The 22,105-nt window shown below is 37.7% G+C and overlaps 2 protein-coding genes across 11 annotated transcripts in view; both read left to right on the forward strand.

The window, feature by feature from the left end:
* The window catches only part of LOC119783782 (deleted in malignant brain tumors 1 protein-like), a 143,752-nt gene that overhangs the window by 78,302 nt on the left and 43,345 nt on the right, over positions 1 to 22,105 (forward strand). The window lies entirely within an intron of this gene.
* LOC119783783 (deleted in malignant brain tumors 1 protein-like) overlaps positions 1 to 22,105 on the forward strand; it is a 63,585-nt gene that overhangs the window by 28,540 nt on the left and 12,940 nt on the right. For all 3 annotated transcript variants that reach the window (XM_038285459.1, XM_038285461.1, XM_038285460.1), the window contains one exon: positions 21,921 to 21,986. In XM_038285459.1, coding sequence (XP_038141387.1) covers positions 21,921 to 21,986 — 66 coding nt within the window. The remainder of the gene's footprint in view (positions 1 to 21,920; positions 21,987 to 22,105) is intronic.

Below are 22,105 nucleotides of genomic sequence, written 5' to 3' on the forward strand. Positions count from 1 at the left end.
CAAAAACCCAAAGGAAAAATAGGAGATTGATTTTTTTTGGGCAGTCCAGAATTGAACTTGGGATCTTTCTAAAAGTGAGGCTACTTTTCATAGGGAAAGAAAAAAAACGTTTGTTTTTCAGTGTGATTACAGCTTCTTGGTTTCAACTGAAAAAACTTCATGAATGGCAGCGCTAGGTAACCACCTGGACCTGGGCTGCCAGGGTTTAACCCGGGGGGAAACCCCCCGGCAGTTGGGGGCCCCAGTTTTGAACCCCCAACCCCAAACCCCCCCCTTAAAAGTATGTAAAGTTTTGTGTTTTGAACGGTTGTTTCTGGAAATGTAATTTCCCCCGTTGGGTTAAATTTAAAATATGTCTGATTCTTTATTCTTTTATTTGAAAAAGAGATGCTGCATAATGATTGTGAAATTGAGATCCGTTCTCCCTTGTCTTTTATATTTAAATGGCTAAAAAGTTGCCTTTGTTTGGGAATGTATCCGTTATGCAATTTACGAACTGTTTTCATTGTAATTGTTATCTTTAGTATCCTGTGGCGGGTACCTGTATGGCAGCAGTGGCAATTTTGAAAGTCCCAACTATCCAAACAACTATCCAAGCAACCTTTTGGGGGGCTGTACATTTGGGACATTAGACCTGGGCCAAAATTTTTTTCGGGTTTTGGGGATTTTTGACCTAGTGTAAGTGAAGGGCCCGAATATAAAATATTTACAGCTTTTTTTGCTGGATTTTTGTAGTTTTTAAATTTTTTATTGCCCTTTTTGTTTCAGCACTTTTAGTGTTTTTTGGTTGGGTTGATTGGTTTTATGATGGTACAATACCAAAGAAAGGGGGTTTTTTTGCATTCTGAATCATATGGGAAAATGCTATCCTCCATGGGGCCCCAAAGTAACGTGCGTTTTCAGAACTGATGGCAGTATTATCCCAAAAAAAAAGGGTTTTAATGCCCGCTTTCCAAAATTTTTGGTAAGGGGGTTGTGGGGGTTTTGGTTTAATTTTTTTCCCAAAAGGCAGATGTTGCCCATTCAAAAAACATTTTTCTGGCTTTTTGGGCGAAGCTGAAAAACTTTTCCCGCCCGTACAACTGTGATTCCAGGTGGAAACTGTTCCTGCCACTCAGGATGTGAATACTGGGGGGACCTGCTGTGATTTATTTTCACAAGTAAGCAGTGATGTGATTTTCACAGATTTCAGTTCCCTTTTTTTTGGGTTCAACTTTTTTCCCGTCTGGGCAATTTGCTTTTCAATTGTTCAAAAATTCAAAAAAAGAAGCCCTTTTGGGGGAAAGTTTTTAGTTGGGAAAACCCTAAAGCTTAAATTGTGATATATGTATCTTTGCAAAAACATTAGAGATGATAAGAATAGAAGAGAAACAACATCAACAAAAAAAAAAAAAAATATGGGTCTGTTTCTTCACCTAAGAAAGAGAGAAACATTTTCTGAAAAACTATTTGTTTACAACTAATGGGAATTGACCAATTAATAGATATTCCAAAAAACCTTTAGAAGGAAAAAAATGTATTTTTCGTTTTGAGTTTGTGGTTTTTGGGTTTTAGTTAAGGTTATGGAATTCAAACCCGTGCCTGAATTTCCCTGTTATTACAGCTTTTTTCGAAAAACTCAAAAAAGGGTTTTACATAAAATGGAGTAAAGTCTGAAATGTAACTCTGTCATCCCTATGTCTTTTTCAGTTACTGTAAAAACTAAAAGTGGGCCCCCAAGGGTCCAGGCCCCTTTTCCTAAAACAAGTTTTTAAAGAGGTCTGAAAAATTATTTTCAGTTTTTTTTCCCACCCCCTGTAGGGATTTTAAATGGATGTGGGCAATTTATAATTTTACACGTTTTAAAAAGTGACGGTTTTAAATTCCTATCCATTTTCCCTCCATCCGCCCTACAAACCTTCCCCTCCCCAAACCCTCCATCCAAACCCTTCAATTTCCCTCCAAACAACCCCAAACCATCAAACCATTCCCCTCCCCAACCCCCTCCCTCCCTCCATCCCATTTCCCTCCAAGGTTCCTGGATGGGTTAAAATCTTACCCCATCCCCTGAGGTTTTTGGAAAAAGGGCCTTCTTAAATTTTTTCTTGAAATATTTTTGGGAAAAATGTCTAGTTTGGGGCAAATTTTAGGGTTTACATTTTTTTTCTTTTTTTTTTAAAAAAAAGGGCCCAAAAAGAAATTATTGGTTGTTTATAGTTTTTTTTTATTTCTTCAAAGGGCAAAAAATTTTTAAAATAAAAACTTTGTTTTTCCCTTTTTAAATTTGTTTAAGCTAAATATTTTTGGCCCCCGGGAAAAAGTTAAAAAAAAAAATTAGAAGGCCCTGATTTTCTTTTTTTTTTTTTTGTTTTACGGGGTCCTGTTTTTTGGGAATTTTGGAAATTGGGGAAAAATTTTCTTTTTATGCCAAAAAAAAAAAAAGCCCCCAAACAGATTTTGCCTTTTTATGGTGGGGGCAGTAAGGCTATTCCCCATTGTGTTCTGCTTGGGTCTTTGTATAGATAAAAGGTTTATTTTTTTTTTAAATTTTTTTGCGGGAAATTTAAGATTATTTATTGGGGAAATGCAATTTAAAGGAAAACAGGGAAAGGAAAAGGGAAAAAAAAAGAATAATTTTTGGGGCCCAAATTTAAAAAAAATTCAATATTCAAAACAACAGCATTAGGGGGAAAAATAGAGTTGGGTTTTTTTTCCCGTCAGTGAAGACAGAAAAAATATGATCCGGTGTTTGTGAGGGTACAAAGGGCAAAGTGTGGGAATTTAGTGCCTGTATTTCCCTGTTAAATTTTTGCTTGGGGGGTTACGCCCAAAATGAGATTTGTAACTGGAGTAAATGACTGTGAAAATGTAAGTGTTCATTCCTTTCTTTTTGTTTTTAGCTTATTTGATTTCACCAGTGAAACAAACCCGAAAAAAACCCTTCCAAAAATGGAGCCAAAAACCGGAGCCAAAAAATATCCCGAAATTGGGCAACAAAAGCAAAGGGTTTTATGAATTATTTGTTTTATTTTCCCCCAACCATAGGAGGAAAAAAGATACATTCTTATTCTGCAAAATTTAAAATTTATACCACTTTGGGCCTAAATTTTTGAAAAAAAGTTCAGTCAAGTTCAGTTTTATAATCAAATACGTCAATATAAATAGAAAGTTATCGTTGTAAACATTCATTGTGGAGAGTCACAATACATTCCAGGGCCAGAAGGGATATCGAAATATTAATCAGCTAATGTGGTGATTCCATTAAATTATTATCTGTATTGTTTTGATACATCACATCTGCTGAAAGAGGATCTCATTCTTTGTCGTAAATAAGCCAAAACTGTCCCGACAATATGAACATGCTCATCTAAGATTGAAACTGTTCTACAAATATTGTCAATCCAGGAATCTTCAAGTGGCATTGTTTTAACTTCACCTGGTTAAGTTTGATTAAAAAAAAACTCTTATTAAACACCATTTGCTCTGCGATTGGTAAGCTGTTAACAGTAGTCAACAAATTCAAATAATTGTATGTATCTATACATACCTGTATAAATGGGACTTGATTATTGAAACTGTAACAATGTAAGCATTAATTTGGTCTTTTGCCTGTTTTTTATTAACTATTCTTTCTTCCATCCATCCATCCATCCATCCATCCATCCATCCATCCATCCATCCATCCATCCATCCATCCATCCATCCATCCATCCATCCATCCATCCATCCATCCATCCATCCATCCATCCATCCATCCAATATCTCACTTGTCCCACCTGAGATTAATAATAATAATAATACATTTTATTTAAAAAGGCGCCTTTCTGGACACTCAAGGTCACCGTACAAAAGCATAAAAAGTGTCAGAAAAAATAAAAATAAAAATTATAAAGACATTTAAAAACATTTAAAAAATACAGAGCTGTGACAGTGAAATTGATATTTTTAAAGAGAATAAGCAATCTTGAACAGATGGGTTTTGAGTTGCATTTTAAAATGGAGAATTGAGTCCGTATTTCGAAGTTGGGGTGGTAGAGAGTTCCAGAGGCGGGGGCAGAGCGGCTGAATGCTCTGCTCCCCATGGTGGTGAGACGGGCGGAGGGGACAGACAGGTGCAAAGCAGATGAGGATCTAAGAGCACGGGAGGGGGTGGGAACATGCAGGAGGTCTGACAGATATGGGGGGGGGCAAGGTGGTGAAGTGCCTTAAAAGTCATCATGATAATTTTATATTGAATGCGGAACTGTATGGGGAGACAGTGGAGCTGTCGGAGGACCGGAGTGATGTGGTGGATAGAGGGAGTTCTTGTTATGATGCGAGCAGCTGAGTTCTGGACCAGTTGTAGTTTGTGGAGTGATTTCTGAGGAAGTCCAAAGAGGAGGGAGTTGCAGTAATCTAATCGGGAGGTGACAAGGCTCTGCACAAGTATGGCAGTAGTGTGTGGGGTAAGGGAGGGACGGAGGCGGTTGATGTTTCTTAAGTGGAAGTAGGCAGACCGGGTAATGTTATTTATATGGGATTGGAAAGATAGTGTGCTATCGTGGATGACACCCAGACTCTTAACCTGGGGGCAGGGGGAGATGGAGGAGCTATCAATAGTGACTTGGAAACTGTCGGTTTTGGAAAAAGTTGATTTGGTGCCAATGAGGAGAACCTCGGTTTTACTACTGTTTAATTGAAGGAAGTTGTTGGTGAACCAGGCCTTTAATTCACAGATGCAATTTGTGAGGGAGGTGGGCGGAAGAGAGGACAATGGTTGCGTGGTGAGGTAGAGCTGGGTGTCATCGGCATAGCAATGGAAGTGGATGTTGAATTTACGGAAGATATTGCCAAGGGGAAGGAGGTAGATGATGAAGAGCAGGGGCCGCAGAACAGAGCCCTAGGGCACACCTGAGGTGATGGGGGAGGGGTGGATTTGAGGGTCTTCAGTTGAATGAACTGAGTGCGGTCAGAAAAATAAGAAATAAACCAGTCCAACGGAGTGCTAGTGATGCCAATGGAAGAAAGCCTTGATTAGACTAAATCATCCAACAATAAGAAATAGCCTGGACAAAGGGCCATCTCATATTTGTTTGGAACATTCTGAGGCAAATATCTAGCTTGAGCAATTTCAAACGAAATTAAAGTTATGAAGTTATTACTGTTCCTGCATAATTGGAGTAAATGACTGTGAAATGTAACTCTGTCATCCCTACTTTGTTTTTAAGATTATTCTGCCAACACCAGTGAACAACCAGATTCCAGCCCTTATCCAGAAACAATCTCAACACCAGGTCTAAAAAATTAATTTATCTCTGTCTGACTAGATTTTTCTTTTTTTTTAAGTAACACGCGTTTAGGGGATTTGGAAGGCAGTTTGATCAGAGGTGTATTGTTTTTATTTCCTCAAAACCACAGAAGAATTTACATTAGATACATCAGGTTTACTCCATTGATTACATAATGTTCATCCTTGTTATAAAAAATACAGTGAAATTCAGGTTAACAATTAAATGGGTGAAAAGATATTTGAAACAAATCTACACACCAAAGTGAACAAAGACTTGAAAAGACAAAATGCAACAGAGATCGGCTGCCGTGACATATTATATAGACAATATAATGAATGAAAATGATGCACTTTGGTTTTTTGCATTGAATAGAAATAGAAAATTCATTTTTTTGTTCCACAATGTTGAAATTGTGGTGTTGCAGCAGCATGACAGCAAAAGTGGTCACACAAATGAGGACCTTAAAGTAAAATACTGTAATGTACAGTATTTGCAAATATAAACACAGTGCAATCACCCAGAGAAGAAATAATCAAAATACGGCTGTGGACATTTTTACAGTAATGGAAAATAGCCGCAATGCCAGAGATGTGCAAAATGACAGCAGCATATTATTTAAGTGACCAAGACAACAACTGTGCTAAAATCAGCATGGATGTAGCAACTTATTAAGGTTCTTGAGAAAAGTGATGGTTATAAAAGCTTAGAGCTGTCGGGAGGAAGGACCTGTGATTACGCTCCCTGGTGCATTTAGGGTGCAGCAGTCTGTCACTGAAGGAGCTCTCTAGTTCTGCAACAGCTTCATGCTTGGGGTGGGATAAATTATGCAACAGAGATGTTATTTTAGTTAGGGTCATTTTGTTTCCCACGTCCTGCAGTGAGTCCAGAGGGCATCAAGTCACAGAGCTGGCCTTTCTGATCAGCTTATCCAGCTGTCTTCTCTCAGCTACAGCCACTGCTCCAACAGACAGCTCGATAGAAGATGGTTGATGTCAAAACAGAGTTTTAGTAGGTCTTCGGGAGCGCCCCCTGCACTCCCAAAGACCTCAGTCTCATTAGCAGAAAGAGTCTGCTCTGACTTTTCTTACAGAGCCTGTGCGTTGTTGTTCAGGTGAATGCTGAGGTACCTACAAGTGTCCACTATCTCAATGTCCCATCCCTGGATGTTCCCTGGTATAATTGGGGTGGATCTGCTTCTGCAAAAGTCTAACACCAGTTCCTTGGGTTTTCCCTGCATCAATCAGGTGGTTCTGCTGGTACCAGTCTGTGAAGTCCTAAGTTCACTGTCTGTACTCTCAGTCATTCCCACCTGTGATAAGGCCCACTATACCAGAATTGTCAGAGAACTTCTTGAGGTGGCAGCATGGGGAGTTTTATGGAGAAGTCTTCAGTGTAGATGGTAAAGAGGAATGTTGTAAGCACTGTTTATCTGAGACACAGCCCTGTGCCCTCACATACTTTGGGCAGCCATTGGATCCATGGTTTGTTGTTGGTGAAGTGACAAATCTTTCTGAGAGGCACGGAAGTTGCAATCCGCAACATTTTTGATGTGCTGTTGATTAGGAGCACAGAGGTCTTCCCACATAAAAAAAGTAAAATTAGGCTTAGAGCTTTTAGATAAAGATGACAGAAAATAAAAATAATAAAAAAAATGCAAAAACATAAACATTAAAGTGTAGTAATTCAGTTTGATCCTAATATTGAAATAACACTGTCTAGTTAACTGTTTATTACCTTAGATGTATGCATTTTGGAGTTGGAGAATATTTAGGTGCTAGAGATTTTTAGGAGAGGCTACTAAGGAATTGTCTGGATCATAATTTCTGTTATGAGCAGTCCGGAGTCCCAGAAAAAATATTTGGAAAGCTCCCTCTGTACAGTAATTCTATAAAATGTTGACGAAAGGCGGGAGAATACATAAGGATATCACACCTTCTTTTCTTTCACCTCTTTCTGGACAAATATTATGCACTGCTATATAGTTATTATAAGTTACAATGAAAACATTTTTTCATTATTAAGTTACAATGAAATTATTAAGTTACAATGAAACATTTTTGGGATTGGTTTATAAAGATAAAATTACATTATTTGAGTATTTTACAGGATTCTACTTATAACAGACTATTGGAAAAGCCAATATGACACACATTGGGGAAATAATTAATTATTCTGACCTGTGTCACAGCTCTGCCTTCTTGCCGTTACAACTGTGGAAGCCATCTTTTGAATTGTTCCTGTTCCTACTCATGTGAACTGAATGGAAACTGCTGCCATGATTATGATGGTAAGAGAAATGAACTGAAGGATCAACCGATTCTAGATCTATATTAAAACATTTATTAATGGCTATTTTCTAACGTTATCCATATAAATAAAATATGACATTTTTCTAATTCCTGCAGATCAATGTGGATCATCCTCTTCTGTTCCAGGTATGATGATCCCATCATTTTTGTAGATTTATTTTACAGTAAAAGACTGACAAAAAATTTTGATGACTGAAAAAAAACACCTCTCCAATGCATTTATAATAATATTAGAGAAAAAAAACAAAAAAAAGAAATAGACTGGGAATAGATATCTATTAAAGTCAGCTTATACAATGCTGCTTCACAACAAACATAATGTCAATGTATTTAAGCAGGCAAACAGATCCAGTTTATATACTTATGTAAAAAAAAGTATTTTTAATTCATCTGTATAGTCCCTTATATATTACCATTTCAATTGTGGTTATAAAACCGTTATGCTGGTTAACGAAATGTTGGTTTCATTGCTTCTCTTTTCATTAGTAACCTGTGGTGGGCACATGTATGGACCCTTTGGAGGCTTTCAAAGCCCTAAATATCCAAGCCATTATCCAAACAATGCTAACTGTACTTGGTACATTAGATCTTCTCATCAGTTTATTCAACTGAAGTTTTATGATCTAGAGTAAGTGAATGTTCTGAATATGTAAAATGTGCTGCTTCTTTCATTGGATTCACTTTCATTCTAATTTGCTATAATTTTTCTTTTGTTTCAGCACAGAGTGTGGTTTTGATTGGGTTGATGTCTATGATGGCTCCAATACCAACAGTGAGAGGGTACTGCAACTCTGCAGAACCAATAGTTATTTCTACAACTCTACTGGCCCAAATGTAACAGTACACTTCACCAGTGACCATATGGTGACTGGAAGCGGATTTAGAGCTTACTACAGGGCTCTAAGTAAGATACTGTGTTTAGGTAAATCTAGAAAAAATGGCAGATGTTGCCAGAATAACATGTTTTTTTTTTTTTTTTTTTACTTTTCTCTTGAAGCTGAAGGCTCCTGCTTGAACAGCTGTGGCCACCAGTCTGGAAACTGCTCTTGCTATGCAAATTGTGAATACAAAGGGACCTGTTGTAGAGATTACACAGGTAAACAGAGACATAATGTTACAAAACAATCTTTATTTTATTCAACATGCCCTGTCTGGCAGTGTGCTAAAAATAGTTTTCTTAGTTCCAAATAGAAGCCCAACAGATTTACTTTCATGGGTGGAGCATTATAGCTTTAACCATAATGTTCTTCTTGACCTATATTAGTTTGCAATGCAATACTGTTAGGTTTAAACACCAAACACCTTATTCAGCAACCTGCACAAAGAATGACACAGAGAATTTAGTATATTTTACTTGCAAGGAGAGGGGATCAGAAACTGCATTCAGTTACAACTTCAAACCCACTCTGAAGCAGTATCTGCTCTCCAAGCCCTTTATTGAAGAAACGCCCTGATTACAATGTGGTTTCAACCGCTAAAGGGGGAGGGAACAGAACCCAGTTGAAACCAGAATTTTCGTACAACATCATACAACATCATAGGATAAGGAGAGCCCCTCTCCTTATCTAGGTGCACAGTTCTCCATTCTCCTCCACACCCTTAACAACATCTGTTAACAGCAGTCGCAGTCAACATCCCTCCTGCACAGACTTAAAAAACATTAATGACACAGCAAACAAAACTAAATGTTTTAACACTCTTTGTAATATGAGTAAGATAGAGATAACAAAATGTGTAAGTATAATATGATTAAAGTAGAATAACTTATGTACAATTAATTAACCCAACATTTCCCTCCTGTTTATTCACTTTAAGCTATTTATTTTTATCATTCAATAGTTACTTCTTTTCAGATTTTCAACTAAGAAATCATTCTTTTTTCTTTTTTTAGCTGTAAAGGGTACACTCAGAGGTACTTTAAACTGGTGGGTTATTGTCGTTGGGATTAGGATAAAAGTCAGGAAAGTGTAAAGAGAATTCATCCTCTTCGCTGTCTTCATCATCCGATAGGTGTTCCTCAGTGGACATAAGGGCATACATTTCTGTTTTAATGGGTTGTATTGCAGTGGTAATTAGTCTATTTAGCAGCAATCTAATACATGGAATACAACAACATCCACATAAGGTCAGGATGGCGGCAAATATAGCTACAGACATCAAAATAGAAAGTACCAGTTGTTTGTATTTACCAAAAATGTCTCCAGATCCATCCCACATTTTTGTGTCAACTCCAGAATGGTCTTTCATTTTGCTGTTAAGAGAGCGAAGGCCTTCAAGGGCCTTTGTGAGGCTGCCATCTGCAGCAGTGTTGTTGGGAATAAAGGTGCAACACTGATCTCCAAAAATAGAGCACACACCACCTTTTTCAGCTAACAACATGTCAACAGCAATACGGTTCTGGAAAGCCATCAGAGAGGTAGCTGACAATTGTTCATGGACGGCGGAGAAGCCTTGTTCTGTTTTATTTCCCAGCCTCTGGACGTTATAATGGATGTAGTTGATCCTGTCTACATTTTTATTTATAGTACACCACCAGCATAAGAAAGATTCAAATCCTGCAGAAACTTGATTCACTAGTTTATACTCATCTGGAACACCTCTGGGTACTCCAATACTGTCAATATAAGTAGGGTCATCTGGACTCCACGCATTTTCAGATGCCCTCCTTCTTCTAGTATGCCATGTGTGAGGTAAAATACTGTTTACAGTCGTTAACAATTCATCCATTGTGAGTGAAGTAATAGAAACAGGTAAAATCAAGGTGACTGCAGCACACAATCCAGTGGTGTTGCATGGAAGTCTGTCAAACAATCTGTCATCTCCACACCACCACCAGATGTCACTGCGGGATTGAGGTTTAAAAAAGGTGGATACCAGTAAAATACTTGCACATTGTTTTTCATTTAGTGTACCCAATTTTGGGCCCACTCTGGTCCTGTTTACACAGGTGAAATTTGCCACAGCCACTTTCTTCAAAAAGATTGGTTTTTTCTTCTCATCTGTGGTCAGGGGATAGATCTTATCCCAATAGGTGCAATTATCAGTTGGAACTGTATAATTCATTATATTTAGAAGACATTGAGGAGTTATGGTGGCAGGAACCACACGTAACAGCGGTCTGGCTCCCATACACACAAGACAATCATTAGACACTGTTTTAGCTGCTTGTTCTGCCATTAAAAGCCAGTTGTTTGTTTGCCCAGAGATTCCAGTGGTGACTTGAAACAGTTCATCCGTTTTAAGCGGGTCATTAATATTTTGAATTTTTATCTGTTCACCTTGGGCAGAAGTAAGAATCCCTTGTATCTCATTTTCTTCTTGTGTAACATTTGCAGAGCACAGATACAATGTCCAACACGGATCGGTTTCACTAGACCGTGCACATATAAATGAGGAAGAACAGCCTTCCTTCTCAAGGGGTTCTGCTGTGGAGTTTATTGTCATAGTGAAAACTTTGGAGGCATGGTTAACAGTGAACCCTGATATTCTACTCATCCATTTCTTAGCTAAAGATGTCCATCCATACGATCCTTTTTTCCACTGTCCAGTGGTTCTGAAAACGTCTCCCCAACTCTTTTGAGTTCCATACATTTCCTAAGTCGGTTTTTAACGAATCCGTTCGTTCTTTCCACAAGGCCTGCGCTTTGTGGATGATAAGCACAGTGGTTTTTCAAATCTATGTGAAAGGCTTGTCCTATTTTGGTTATTATCTGATTTACAAAATGTGTGCCATTATCACTATAAATTTTCTCTGGAATCCCATAACGGGGAATTATGTCTTTGCATAATGCTTTTGCGACTGTTAGTGCATCTGGATGTTTTGTAGGAAATAGTTCTACCCATTTAGAAAACGAGTCAACTATTACTAAACAGAACTTTTTACCTTCACTAGGGCTTAGTTCTATAAAATCCATATGTATATGTTGAAAGGGGTAGTTTGGCTTTGGGAATTGTCCTCTTTTAGGCCTTAGGTTCCCCTGAGCATTGTGCTTTGCACATATTAAGAATGCTCTACAAAAATTTTTGAATAAGCATTAAAACCATAGGTCGTATATGTTTGGTTTACCAATCCTACCATCCCTCCGGTTGACACAAGAGTTTTACCATGGGTCAACATAGCTGCCCATTTGTATAAGTTTTTTGGAAGGATTGGTTTATTTTCTGGTCAGGTGTAAATCCCCTCCTTTAATCGTGCTCCTTTGCTTTTCCATTGTTCTTGTTCCTGTTTAGGAGCTTGCTGCTGCATGTCTTGTAAGATGTCGTCTTTTAGTGAATTGTCTGTTAATGTTAATACTGTTATTTCTTTTAAAGCAGCTTCTTTTGCTATTTTATCTGCAAAGGAATTCCCTTTTGAAACAGCATCTTTTCCCGATGTGTGGGCCGCACATTTGCATATTGCCAGCTGCTTTGGCAGCTGTACTGCTTGTAAAAGTTCTTTCAGTAAATTGGCATGGGTCACTAGTTTCCCGGTTGATGTTATCATGCCTCTGTTTTTCCAATGTTGTGCAAAGGTATGTGTTGTAGCATAAGCATATTGACTATCTGTCCAGATAGTTACTATTTTGTCTTTCATCAATTTGCATGCTTCAGTAAGAGCAATCAGTTCTGCTGCTTGTGCAGAGTAATGTTGTGGTAAAGCTTCCGCTTTTAGCACAGCGGTATGTGTCACTACAGCATAACCAGTTCTTGTTTTCCCTTTTTCATCTTTTTTAGAGGATCCATCAACAAATAATGTTTCTCCTTCTGACAAAGGAGTGTCTTTCAAATCTGGCCTACTTTTAGCAGTTTGTTCAGCCAGAGCCTCACAATCATGAGATTCCCCATCATCTGGTGTGGGGATAAGTGTTGCTGGGTTCAGCACCGTGCAGCGTTCTATTTTCAAATGCGGCTGTGACAGAAGTAAAGACATGCATGAGAGGTGTCTGGCTGGGGATAGAAAAGTCATTTTAGTTTGTAAAAGCAAAGCAGACACCGAGTGGGGAACTTTTAATGTCAGTGGATGGAATAATACTATGTCAGCACTGGACGTTACTGCCAATGAAGCAGCTATCACTGCTCGCACACAGTGTGGAAGTGCACATGCTACAGCATCTAATTTAGTAGAATAGTATGCTATTGGCCGTAATTTATTCCCATGCATTTGAGTTAAGACCGAGGTCATAAAATGACCTTTACAGTCCACCATTTGTACAAATTCTTTTTCATAGTCTGGGAGTGCTAACGTGCAACTGCTCACCATAGCCTGCTTAATGTTACAGAAGGCCGCTTCTGCTTCAGATGTCCATTTTAGGTTGTCTGACATTTTCAGTTCCTCTTTATACATAAGTAAGTTTAACGGTGCAGTTATTTCTGCATAATTTGGTACCCAGCTTCTGCAATAATTAGTGAGTCCTAAGAAGGACATCATTTGTTTCTTTGTAAGTGGCTTAGGCGCATGCAGTATTGCTGCTTTTCTTTCTTCCATTATGGTTCTGCCGCCAGCACTTAATTGATGTCCTAAGTATTTTACACGTTTTTGGCAAAATTGTAGCTTGTTTTTGCTAACTTTATGGCCTTCATCTGCCAAATGTTTCAGTAATGCGATTGTATCAATTTCACAACCTTCTTTAGTCTCAGATGCTATCAAAATGTCATCAACATATGTTAATAGTTGGCTTTGTCTAGGTGGTTCAAAGGAGGACAAGCTGGAAGAGATCACTTGGGAATATATCGTAGGACTTTCACAGTATCCCTGGGGTAAACGCGTATATGTATATCGTTTCCCTTTAAAGGTGAAAGCAAACCCGTACCGACTGTCTTTATGTACTGGAACAGAGAAAAAAGCATTGCTAATGTCCACTACTGTGAAATATTTAGCTTGAGGATTTAGGGAATTCAATAATGTGTGAGGGTCTGCAACACATGGTGATCTCTGTATTACTGCATTGTTCACTGCTTGTAAGTCCTGAACCATTCGCCATCCTGTTGATGGGGGTGCCTTTTTAACAGGAAATATTGGTGTGTTACAGGGAGAATCTGCACATTCCACCAACACTCCTGCTTTCTTTACTTTGCCCCTTTCCCATTTTGAACTAAATTTGGGCCCAGTGGGTTTTCAACACCTGTCGTGTTCTAAACACTGGGGCTTCAGACAAGATGGTGATCAACGACTTTTTGTGGTAAAACTCACTTCAACCCTTACAGGTGGAGTTTTCTTGTCTACAAACATCCACAAAAGCTCACCATTTAACCCTTGTCTTTTTGGTATGAAATACAGATATCTAGTGATATCTATATTTCCTTACACACGCACACACACACACACACACACACTCACTGCGCAGTTAACTTTTACTTTATTTCTGTTTACTTATTTTAAACACAGAGGACGCCGCTATCCTATGCAGAATTTAACTAGTTTACAACTCGGGGAGCCTGCCCTTACAAACTAGGGGAGCCTGCCCTCCCGCGGACTTTAACTGTTTTAAAATTTCTATTTTACCTGATAGAGTCTAGAATTGTCAGGGTTTTAGTACAAAAGGGGGACCTCGTTACCCCATGCGGAATTTAACTATTTAAGATAGAGGACACCGCCGTCCTTCACGAGGTTTAAACTGTTTGCAAAGGGGAATCTCGTGACCCCACGCTGAGAGGACTTCAAAAGGGGAATCTCGTGACCCCACGCCCTTCACTTCGATCTTTTTTTCTTTTTTTTTTATATTATTATATTTTTATAAATTTTTTATATTTTATATATTTTTCTTCCAATAATTCACTCACTCCTTATTAAAAGAAAAACTACTCACAATTCTCTGCGTCCTCGAAATGCTTCAACCGTCGGACCCCAGCTTGTAAGGGAGAGACCAGTCCCGTAAAGGGTCTCTTTGCTGCGGCCGCAGGCTTATCTGGATCTCACTCACCTGCTGGGGGTCGTCGGGTATCTTGCAATCCGGCTCGAAGGACCAATTAATGTTAGGTTTAAACACCAAACACCTTATTCAGCAACCTGCACAAAGAATGACACAGAGAATTTAGTATATTTTACTTGCAAGGAGAGGGGATCAGAAACTGCATTCAGTTACAACTTCAAACCCACTCTGAAGCAGTACCTGCTCTCCAAGCCCTTTATTGAAGAAACGCCCTGATTACAATGTGGTTTCAACCGCTAAAGGGGGAGGGAACAGAACCCAGTTGAAACCAGAATTTTCGTACAACATCATACAACATCATAGGATAAGGAGAACCCCTCTCCTTATCTAGTTGCACAGTTCTCCATTCTCCTCCACACCCTTAACAACATCTGTTAACAGCAGTCGCAGTCAACATCCCTCCTGCACAGACTTAAAAAACATTAATGACACAGCAAACAAAACTAAATGTTTTAACACTCTTTGTAATATGAGTAAGATAGAGATAACAAAATGTGTAAGTATAATATGATTAAAGTAGAATAACTTATGTACAATTAATTAACCCAACAAATACAATACAATCCAGCAGCTGCTGCAGCTAACTGTGAGGTTATTTGTATTGATGTGTGTCTGACATTACAGTTAGAAATCATCCAGGAGATTTGGCAACCTACAGTTGGGCAAAAAAAACTAGTCAGTCACTGATTGTGCAAGTTCTCCTACTTAGAATAATGAGAGAAGTCTATAATTTTCCTCATAGGTACACTTCAACTATGAGAGACAAAATGAGAAAAAATAAAGGTAATCACATTGTATGATTTGTAAATTATGGTAGAAATAAGTATTTGGTCACCAACAAATCAGCAATATTTCTGGCTCTCACAGACCCTTAATTTCTTCTTTAAGAAGTTCTTATGTCCTCCACTCTTGTATTATTTGCACCGATTTGAACCCCTTATCTGTATAAAAGACACCTATCCATGGCCTCAAACAGTCACTCTCCAAACTCAATCATGGCCAAGACCAAAGAGCTGTCGAAGGACATCAGGAAGGAAATTGCAAACCTGCACCAGGCTGGGAAGAGTCTATCTACCATAGGCAAGCAGTTGTGAAAAAAATCAACTGCGGGAGCAATTATAAGACAATGGAAGACATACAAGACCACTAATATTCTCCCTTTATATGGGGCTACAAGCAAGATCTCATCCTTTGAGGTTAAAATGATCATGAGAACAGTGAGCAAAAATCCCAGAACTACATCAAGGGACCTGATGAATAACCTGCAGAGAGCTGGGAACAAGGTAACAAATACTACTAGAAGTAACACACTACACAGAGGCTAGGCCCTTTCTCCAGGCAGTGCCAGACGTGTCCCCCTGCTCAAACCAGTACATGTCCAGGCCCACCTAAAGTTTGCCAGAGAGTATATGGATGATTCAGAAGAGGACTGGGAGAATATCATGTTGTCAGATGAAACCAAAATATCAGTTTTTGGTAAAAACCAAACTCGTCATTGTTTGGAGGAAGAAGAATGCAGAGTTGCATCTCAAGAACACCGTACCTACTGTGAAGCATGGGGCAGGAAACATGCTTTGGGGCTGTTTCTTTAAAGTGGACAGGAAAACTGATCCGTGTTGAGGGAAGAATGAACGGGGCCATGTATCGTGAGATTTTAAGCCTAAACCTCCTTCCATCAGTGAGAGTCTTGAAGATGAAATGTGACTGGAGCTTCCAGTATGACAATGACCCCAAAAAAGACCGCCCAAGCAATGGAGGAGTGGACCTGTACAAAGCATTTCAAGATCTTGGAGTGGCCTAGCCAGTGTCCAGACCTCAACCCCATAGAAAATGTGTGGAGGGAGTTGAACGGCTGTGTTTCCCAGCAACAGCCCAGAAACATCACTGCTCTAGAGGAGATCTGCATTGAGGAATCGGCCAAAACACCAGCTACTGCATGAGCAAACCTGGTGAAGACTTACAGGAAATGTTTGATCTCTGTCATTGTCAACAAAGGTTTTGTTACAAAGTATTGAGTTGAACTTTAGTTATTGACCAAATGCTTCTTTAGCACCATACTTTACAAATAAATTCTTTAAAAATCATACATTGTCATGTCCTGGATTTTATTTTTTCTCATTTCCTCCCTCATAGTTGAAGTTTACCTATGATGAAAATTACAGACCTCTCTCATTATTCCAAATAGGAGAACTTGCACAATCAGTGGATGACTAAATACCTTTTGGCCCCACTGTAAGACCTTACTTTATTAAGAGTCAAGCTCACAATCACTTTCATACATTCCCACCCTAATGTCCCGACACAGATACTAATAACCAAACCATCATTGTCTGAATGGGCCTAACAAGCTGCCACTGGATTCAGTCAACCAACCATGTGAAACGTTTTAGTGAAATTAACCCGAAAGACTTATAAGCATAACTGTAAGTTATGCTTATACTGTAAGTAAAATAAAAATATACACATTATTTCTTAGGGGCGGGTTTCACTCTACAGAAAATATATTACTTTATTCTATGCAAGGAATAATTAAATTTTTATGGTTGTCTATTAACTACATCCTGACGGAAAAATCTTTTTATTTATTTATCCCGTTTGATGGAATGTTGATCAGTTTTCTTTTGTTTAAGGTTCCATAAATGATAATGGATATTTAATGATGTAAATACCTAGCTTGATAGCTTGTTTTAAAGGAATTTAAGTAATGTAGTTAGAATATTTGTCTGCTGAAGAAAATGTTCTGAAATACTATTTGTTGAATACTGATCTGAGTCAGACCTGTTTATAAAGATCTGAAATTAAACCATCAGAAGAAATTAAGAAAAGATATTTCAGTCTAATCTTAGTTTTGGGTCATGCTGCATAAATGAAGGAAATGACTGTGAAATGTAACTATAATCCTTACTTCTTTTTTAGATTACTGCAAAATCAACCAACCAGCAGCCACAGCAACAACAACAACAACAACAAGAGGTTTGTAAAATGATCTCTGTTTTATTCCAACCACACTACAGAAAAACAAAGATACAGTCTGATTCTGCAATTCAATTCACACAGTTTGAACCTAGTAATAAACAGTTCAGAGTAATAATCAAATGAGACTTTGAAAATCAAACTGATTTTTTATCACTAAATATTGGATTTAGTCTGTTTTTTATAGTTTTAAGATTTTCTATTCTTTTAAAATGAACTGAATAGATTTAGTTCAAAATATTTGTTTGTTCAATGATTTCACTTTACTCAATGTTTCTTTGTTTAAATAAGAATTTATTGATGAGAACATATATAGATTTATCAACCAAATAATCAATAGCTGGAGCCATAGAAGGGATATACTGAGTGGGTCTCCTCCAGGGTTTTGAATTCTGAACAACAAACCATATTTATAGCCATGCAGTGTCCATATTACTGTAGGATTTTTTTTTACAACAAAAGGCATTCTAACTATTTGAAAGAAAGCTTTATTGTCTTTCTAGTGTATTTCACTTGTTAATTTTTTTTTAAAACAACTCAGCTCTTGCAATGATACTAACAAATTTTAATCTTTGTAATCCATCCATCCATCCATCCATCCATCCATCCATCCATCCATCCATCCATCCATCCATCCATCCATCCATCCATCCATCCATCCATCCATCCATCCATCCATCCACCCATCCATCCATCCATCCATCCATCCAAGGCCTCACTGGCCTTTAGAACATGGATTTGTTATATCAAAATATATAATTTCTGAGCACTATTTTGTGTAAATCACACCAACATATTTTAAAGTTATTGCTCATGCAAAGTCTAACACTGAGTTTCTTTAACTCTTCCAGGTTCGACAACCACATGAGAAACAGGTATACAGTTTAAAAACCACACTTAATTTGATGATGTTTCCATAGTCTATTGGTTTCAATGACAATTCAAGTACTTGAAATGATGCTCCTGGACTTTCTGTCTCAGTCTGCAGTTTCTCTTCCCTACAACGGTTTGACCTTGTAACCCCAGTCTTAGACTGTTTTTCTCAGTTACACTTCTTTATCGATACAATTGTGGCAACCACCTGGGGAGCTGAAGCTGTTACCACTACTGCTGATAGGGAATATTAACTTTAACACCTTTGTTTCTTTTCTTTTTTTTTTTTTATAAAAATATAAAAAAAAAATTAAATAAATAAATACATAATAAAAAAATAAGAAAAAAAATACAAATTAAAAAACACCCTGTTTTTTTCAGCTAAACCATCATGCCTCAACAACTGTGGACACTACTTTGGAAGTTGTTCCTGTGATCGCTCCTGCCAACTCTATGGAAAGTGCTGCGATGACTTCTACTGTGAGTCCAAATTTAGCATCAACTGGTTTTGCAACCATAACTATGAATGTTTTGTTTGCAGTGGTTTTCACTGTAAAATAAAAAAAACACTTAATATTCTGATTTTTGCAGCTCACTGTGTATGGTCCACTGATGTCCCCACTACAGGTAAAAGATTTTCTGAAATGTATTGATTTTCTAGTGATGTTTTTAACAATAATTGAGGAACAAGTGTGTTTGAACACACATAAAGTGAAGTTTAGCTAATTATATAAATGGGTGAAAGGTGAACTTTTTTGGAAATGTCACCATTTTGCAGGTTTACAAAATGTTGGTTTCATTGTTTCTGTTTTTATTAGTAACCTGTGGCGGGTACCTCAGTGACAGCAGAGGCACTTTTCAAAGCCCCAACTAACCAGATAATTATCCAAATAACGTCAACTGTACATGGTACATTAGACCTAGTTATCAGTCAATTCGTTTGGAGTTCTATGATGTAAGGTAAGCAAATGCTCTTACCATGTAAAGTGTATCTTCTTTTTTTATTTCCTTTCATTCTAATTGGTTATAATGCTTGTTTTGTTTCAGCACTGAATGTGGTTATGATACGGTTGATGTCTATGATGGCAACAATACCAACACTGAGAGGGTGTTGCAACTCTGCAGCAATGATCATTATGTCTACCACTCTACTGGCCCATATATAATTGTACACTTCCACAGTGACCATATGGTGAGAAAAAAAGGATTTCTTGCTCGCTACAGTCAAGGTAAGATAAAGTGGTCACATAGTATAAAACATTATGACAGATGTTGCAAATTTAACAATTTTTTTGTCCTTTCGCTTGAAGATGAAAACTCCTGCCAGTACAACTGTGGTCAGCTGGCTGGAAACTGCTCCTGCCACTCAGGATGTGAATACAGTGGGAACTGCTGTGACGATTACACAGGTAAGCAGTGATGCTTTGTCGGATTATAAAAGCCTTATTTTATTCAGCATGTCATGTCTCGCACTGTGATTGGAATTGTCTTAAGAACAAGCTCAAAGTTCAGTTCACAAACGTATAAATGAACTATTTCAAGTTAATTTGGTAAATTAAGCCACAATCCTACACAATAGAAACTCATATTTCACCCTTCAAATGTGTGATCTCAATGTACAGTATACAAAGAAATAGAAAATACTCTATGCAGTCAAGGTATACTGTATGTGCAGTGAAGACTTTATTTAGCCAAATTAACGCAGAACTTTAAAAACATGCAGGTACATTCAGGTTCTCCTGAAGAGATCTGTATCAAAAATTATTTTTTACATTCTTCATTCAGTGGCAGATATTTCCCAAGATAGGTTGGATGCTTTAACTCGATGTGTCACTTTAAATTTGAAGTGGATGTGGTAGATGTACGGACTTGTTTGTTAAGACCCAGTGGGCAGTGTATGCACAAAAGTGTGTTTTTTTCCTTCCTTTGGTAGTTCATAAAACTCTGCAAAGTTCTTGGCAGAACTTGGATCAGAATTACCAATAGATGGGTCTGAATGGCGCAGATTAGTACTAGCAGTGGACATGCTGGTCTGTCTTCTTCTACTTCTTTTGTGAAGTTCAATGGGGTTGGCAGACCATTTGAAAATGTAATACCACCACTTACCAGTATGGATTGTGGAACAAAATGACAATATACCAACCGATAGATGTATCTACTTTAGTTTTATATCAATAATATAATAAACCAATATCCTCTATCGATCCAGATTCTCTTTAATTGTACTGTTATCTCTCCTTTCCCTGTTTTATTCTCTCCTATGACTTTTATCTCTATGAACTCTCTTTTCCCTAAGAGTTCAACACATCAATTCGACTTCCATAAAAGTCTTATTTATTTCTCTGGAAAACAAAACTGGGCTAAAATGACTGTTTATCTTCAGCACTGAATCTAAATATAATTTTTATTTCTTCTTTGCTAACCGTCCTTCGTACAATGCTTTCTTCATCTGAAGTGCTTTCTTTTAATTCACGATTATTTCCTTGATTCTCAAGCCACCTTTCTCCCCTTTTACATCCTCTATCTCTCTCTGTTGTCCATCATTCCTCATCATTGTCTACCTGACTTGTTCCATCACTTAACCCATCAGGCAAAAAATGGTTTTCGTAAACGACTGCCAGTCCAAATGCCTCTCCCAGCGTGTAGAACCAACCTGATGTAATCCAATGAAAAGTATTATCAATTGAATACCAATGTGAGCTGGGTGTGTGGGTCGCTCAACCCTCTCAGTATGAACATCACTCTAATTCATGTTCATTACTTCAAAAATGAACCCCTCAGTTCACTGTTCACTAACAATATGAACGCATTCAGGGAATGCCATTCACTGAAGGTGTTCATGCATAACACTGACTTTAACCTTAATGTTCTACTTGTCTGTTTGCAACAAACTTATTAAACATTATTTTGATATTATTCAAAATGCAATAGAAAAAGAAACTTAAATAAAAGGAATTAAACAAACGTGGTTAGAGAACTGAGGCAAAAAGTGAAAAGAGATAACAATAGAGAAGAGATGAAAAAAAGAAAAAATATCTTTCATGTCTTTTTCTACACCTAAGAGAGAAAGAGAGAGGAAGAAAATGTTCTTTAAAACTAATTATTAACAACTCATGTGAATTAGACCAAGTCATAGAAATTTTAAATGTAAATTCGAAAACATTAGAAACACAAGATTCTCCCTTTTTAGTACAATCTTAAACTTGGATCTCCTCTTAGTGAGGCTACATGTCATAGAATGCAACAGTGCATGTATCTCCCTGGTATTACAGCTTGGTGTTTAAAACTGTAAACAGAGATGCTGCATACGTAACTGGAGTAAATGGTTGTAAAATGTAACTCTGTCATCCCTACTTGTTTTTCAGCTTACTGTAAAATCACGACTGAAAAACCAGGAACAACAATTTATCCAGAAATTACCTCAACAGCAGGTTTGACCACTAATCTGTTTTAATCCTGAAAAACCACAGAAGAACACAGACAGAGTCTGATTCTGCAATTGAATTTGATTGTAGTAATGAAACTGTTCAGTCAAGTTCAGTTTAATAGTTGATCCATCCAGTGATAGAGTCTGAAATGTAACTCTGTCATCCCTAATTGTGTTTTAGCTTATCCTGATAACACCAGTGAAGAACCAGAAACCAGCCATTATCCAGAAATGACAACAACATCAGGTTTGTTGAATTATCTGTTTTATTCCCGCCTACCACAGAAGAACACAGATACATTCTGATTCTGTAATTAAATTCCTACAGTTTGATTCTAGCAATGAAACACTTCAGTCAAGTTCAAT

The sequence above is a fragment of the Cyprinodon tularosa genome, unplaced genomic scaffold (genome assembly GCF_016077235.1).
Source record: "Cyprinodon tularosa strain WSP-4 unplaced genomic scaffold, ASM1607723v1 ctg210, whole genome shotgun sequence".
Taxonomy (NCBI): Eukaryota; Metazoa; Chordata; class Actinopteri; order Cyprinodontiformes; family Cyprinodontidae; genus Cyprinodon; species Cyprinodon tularosa.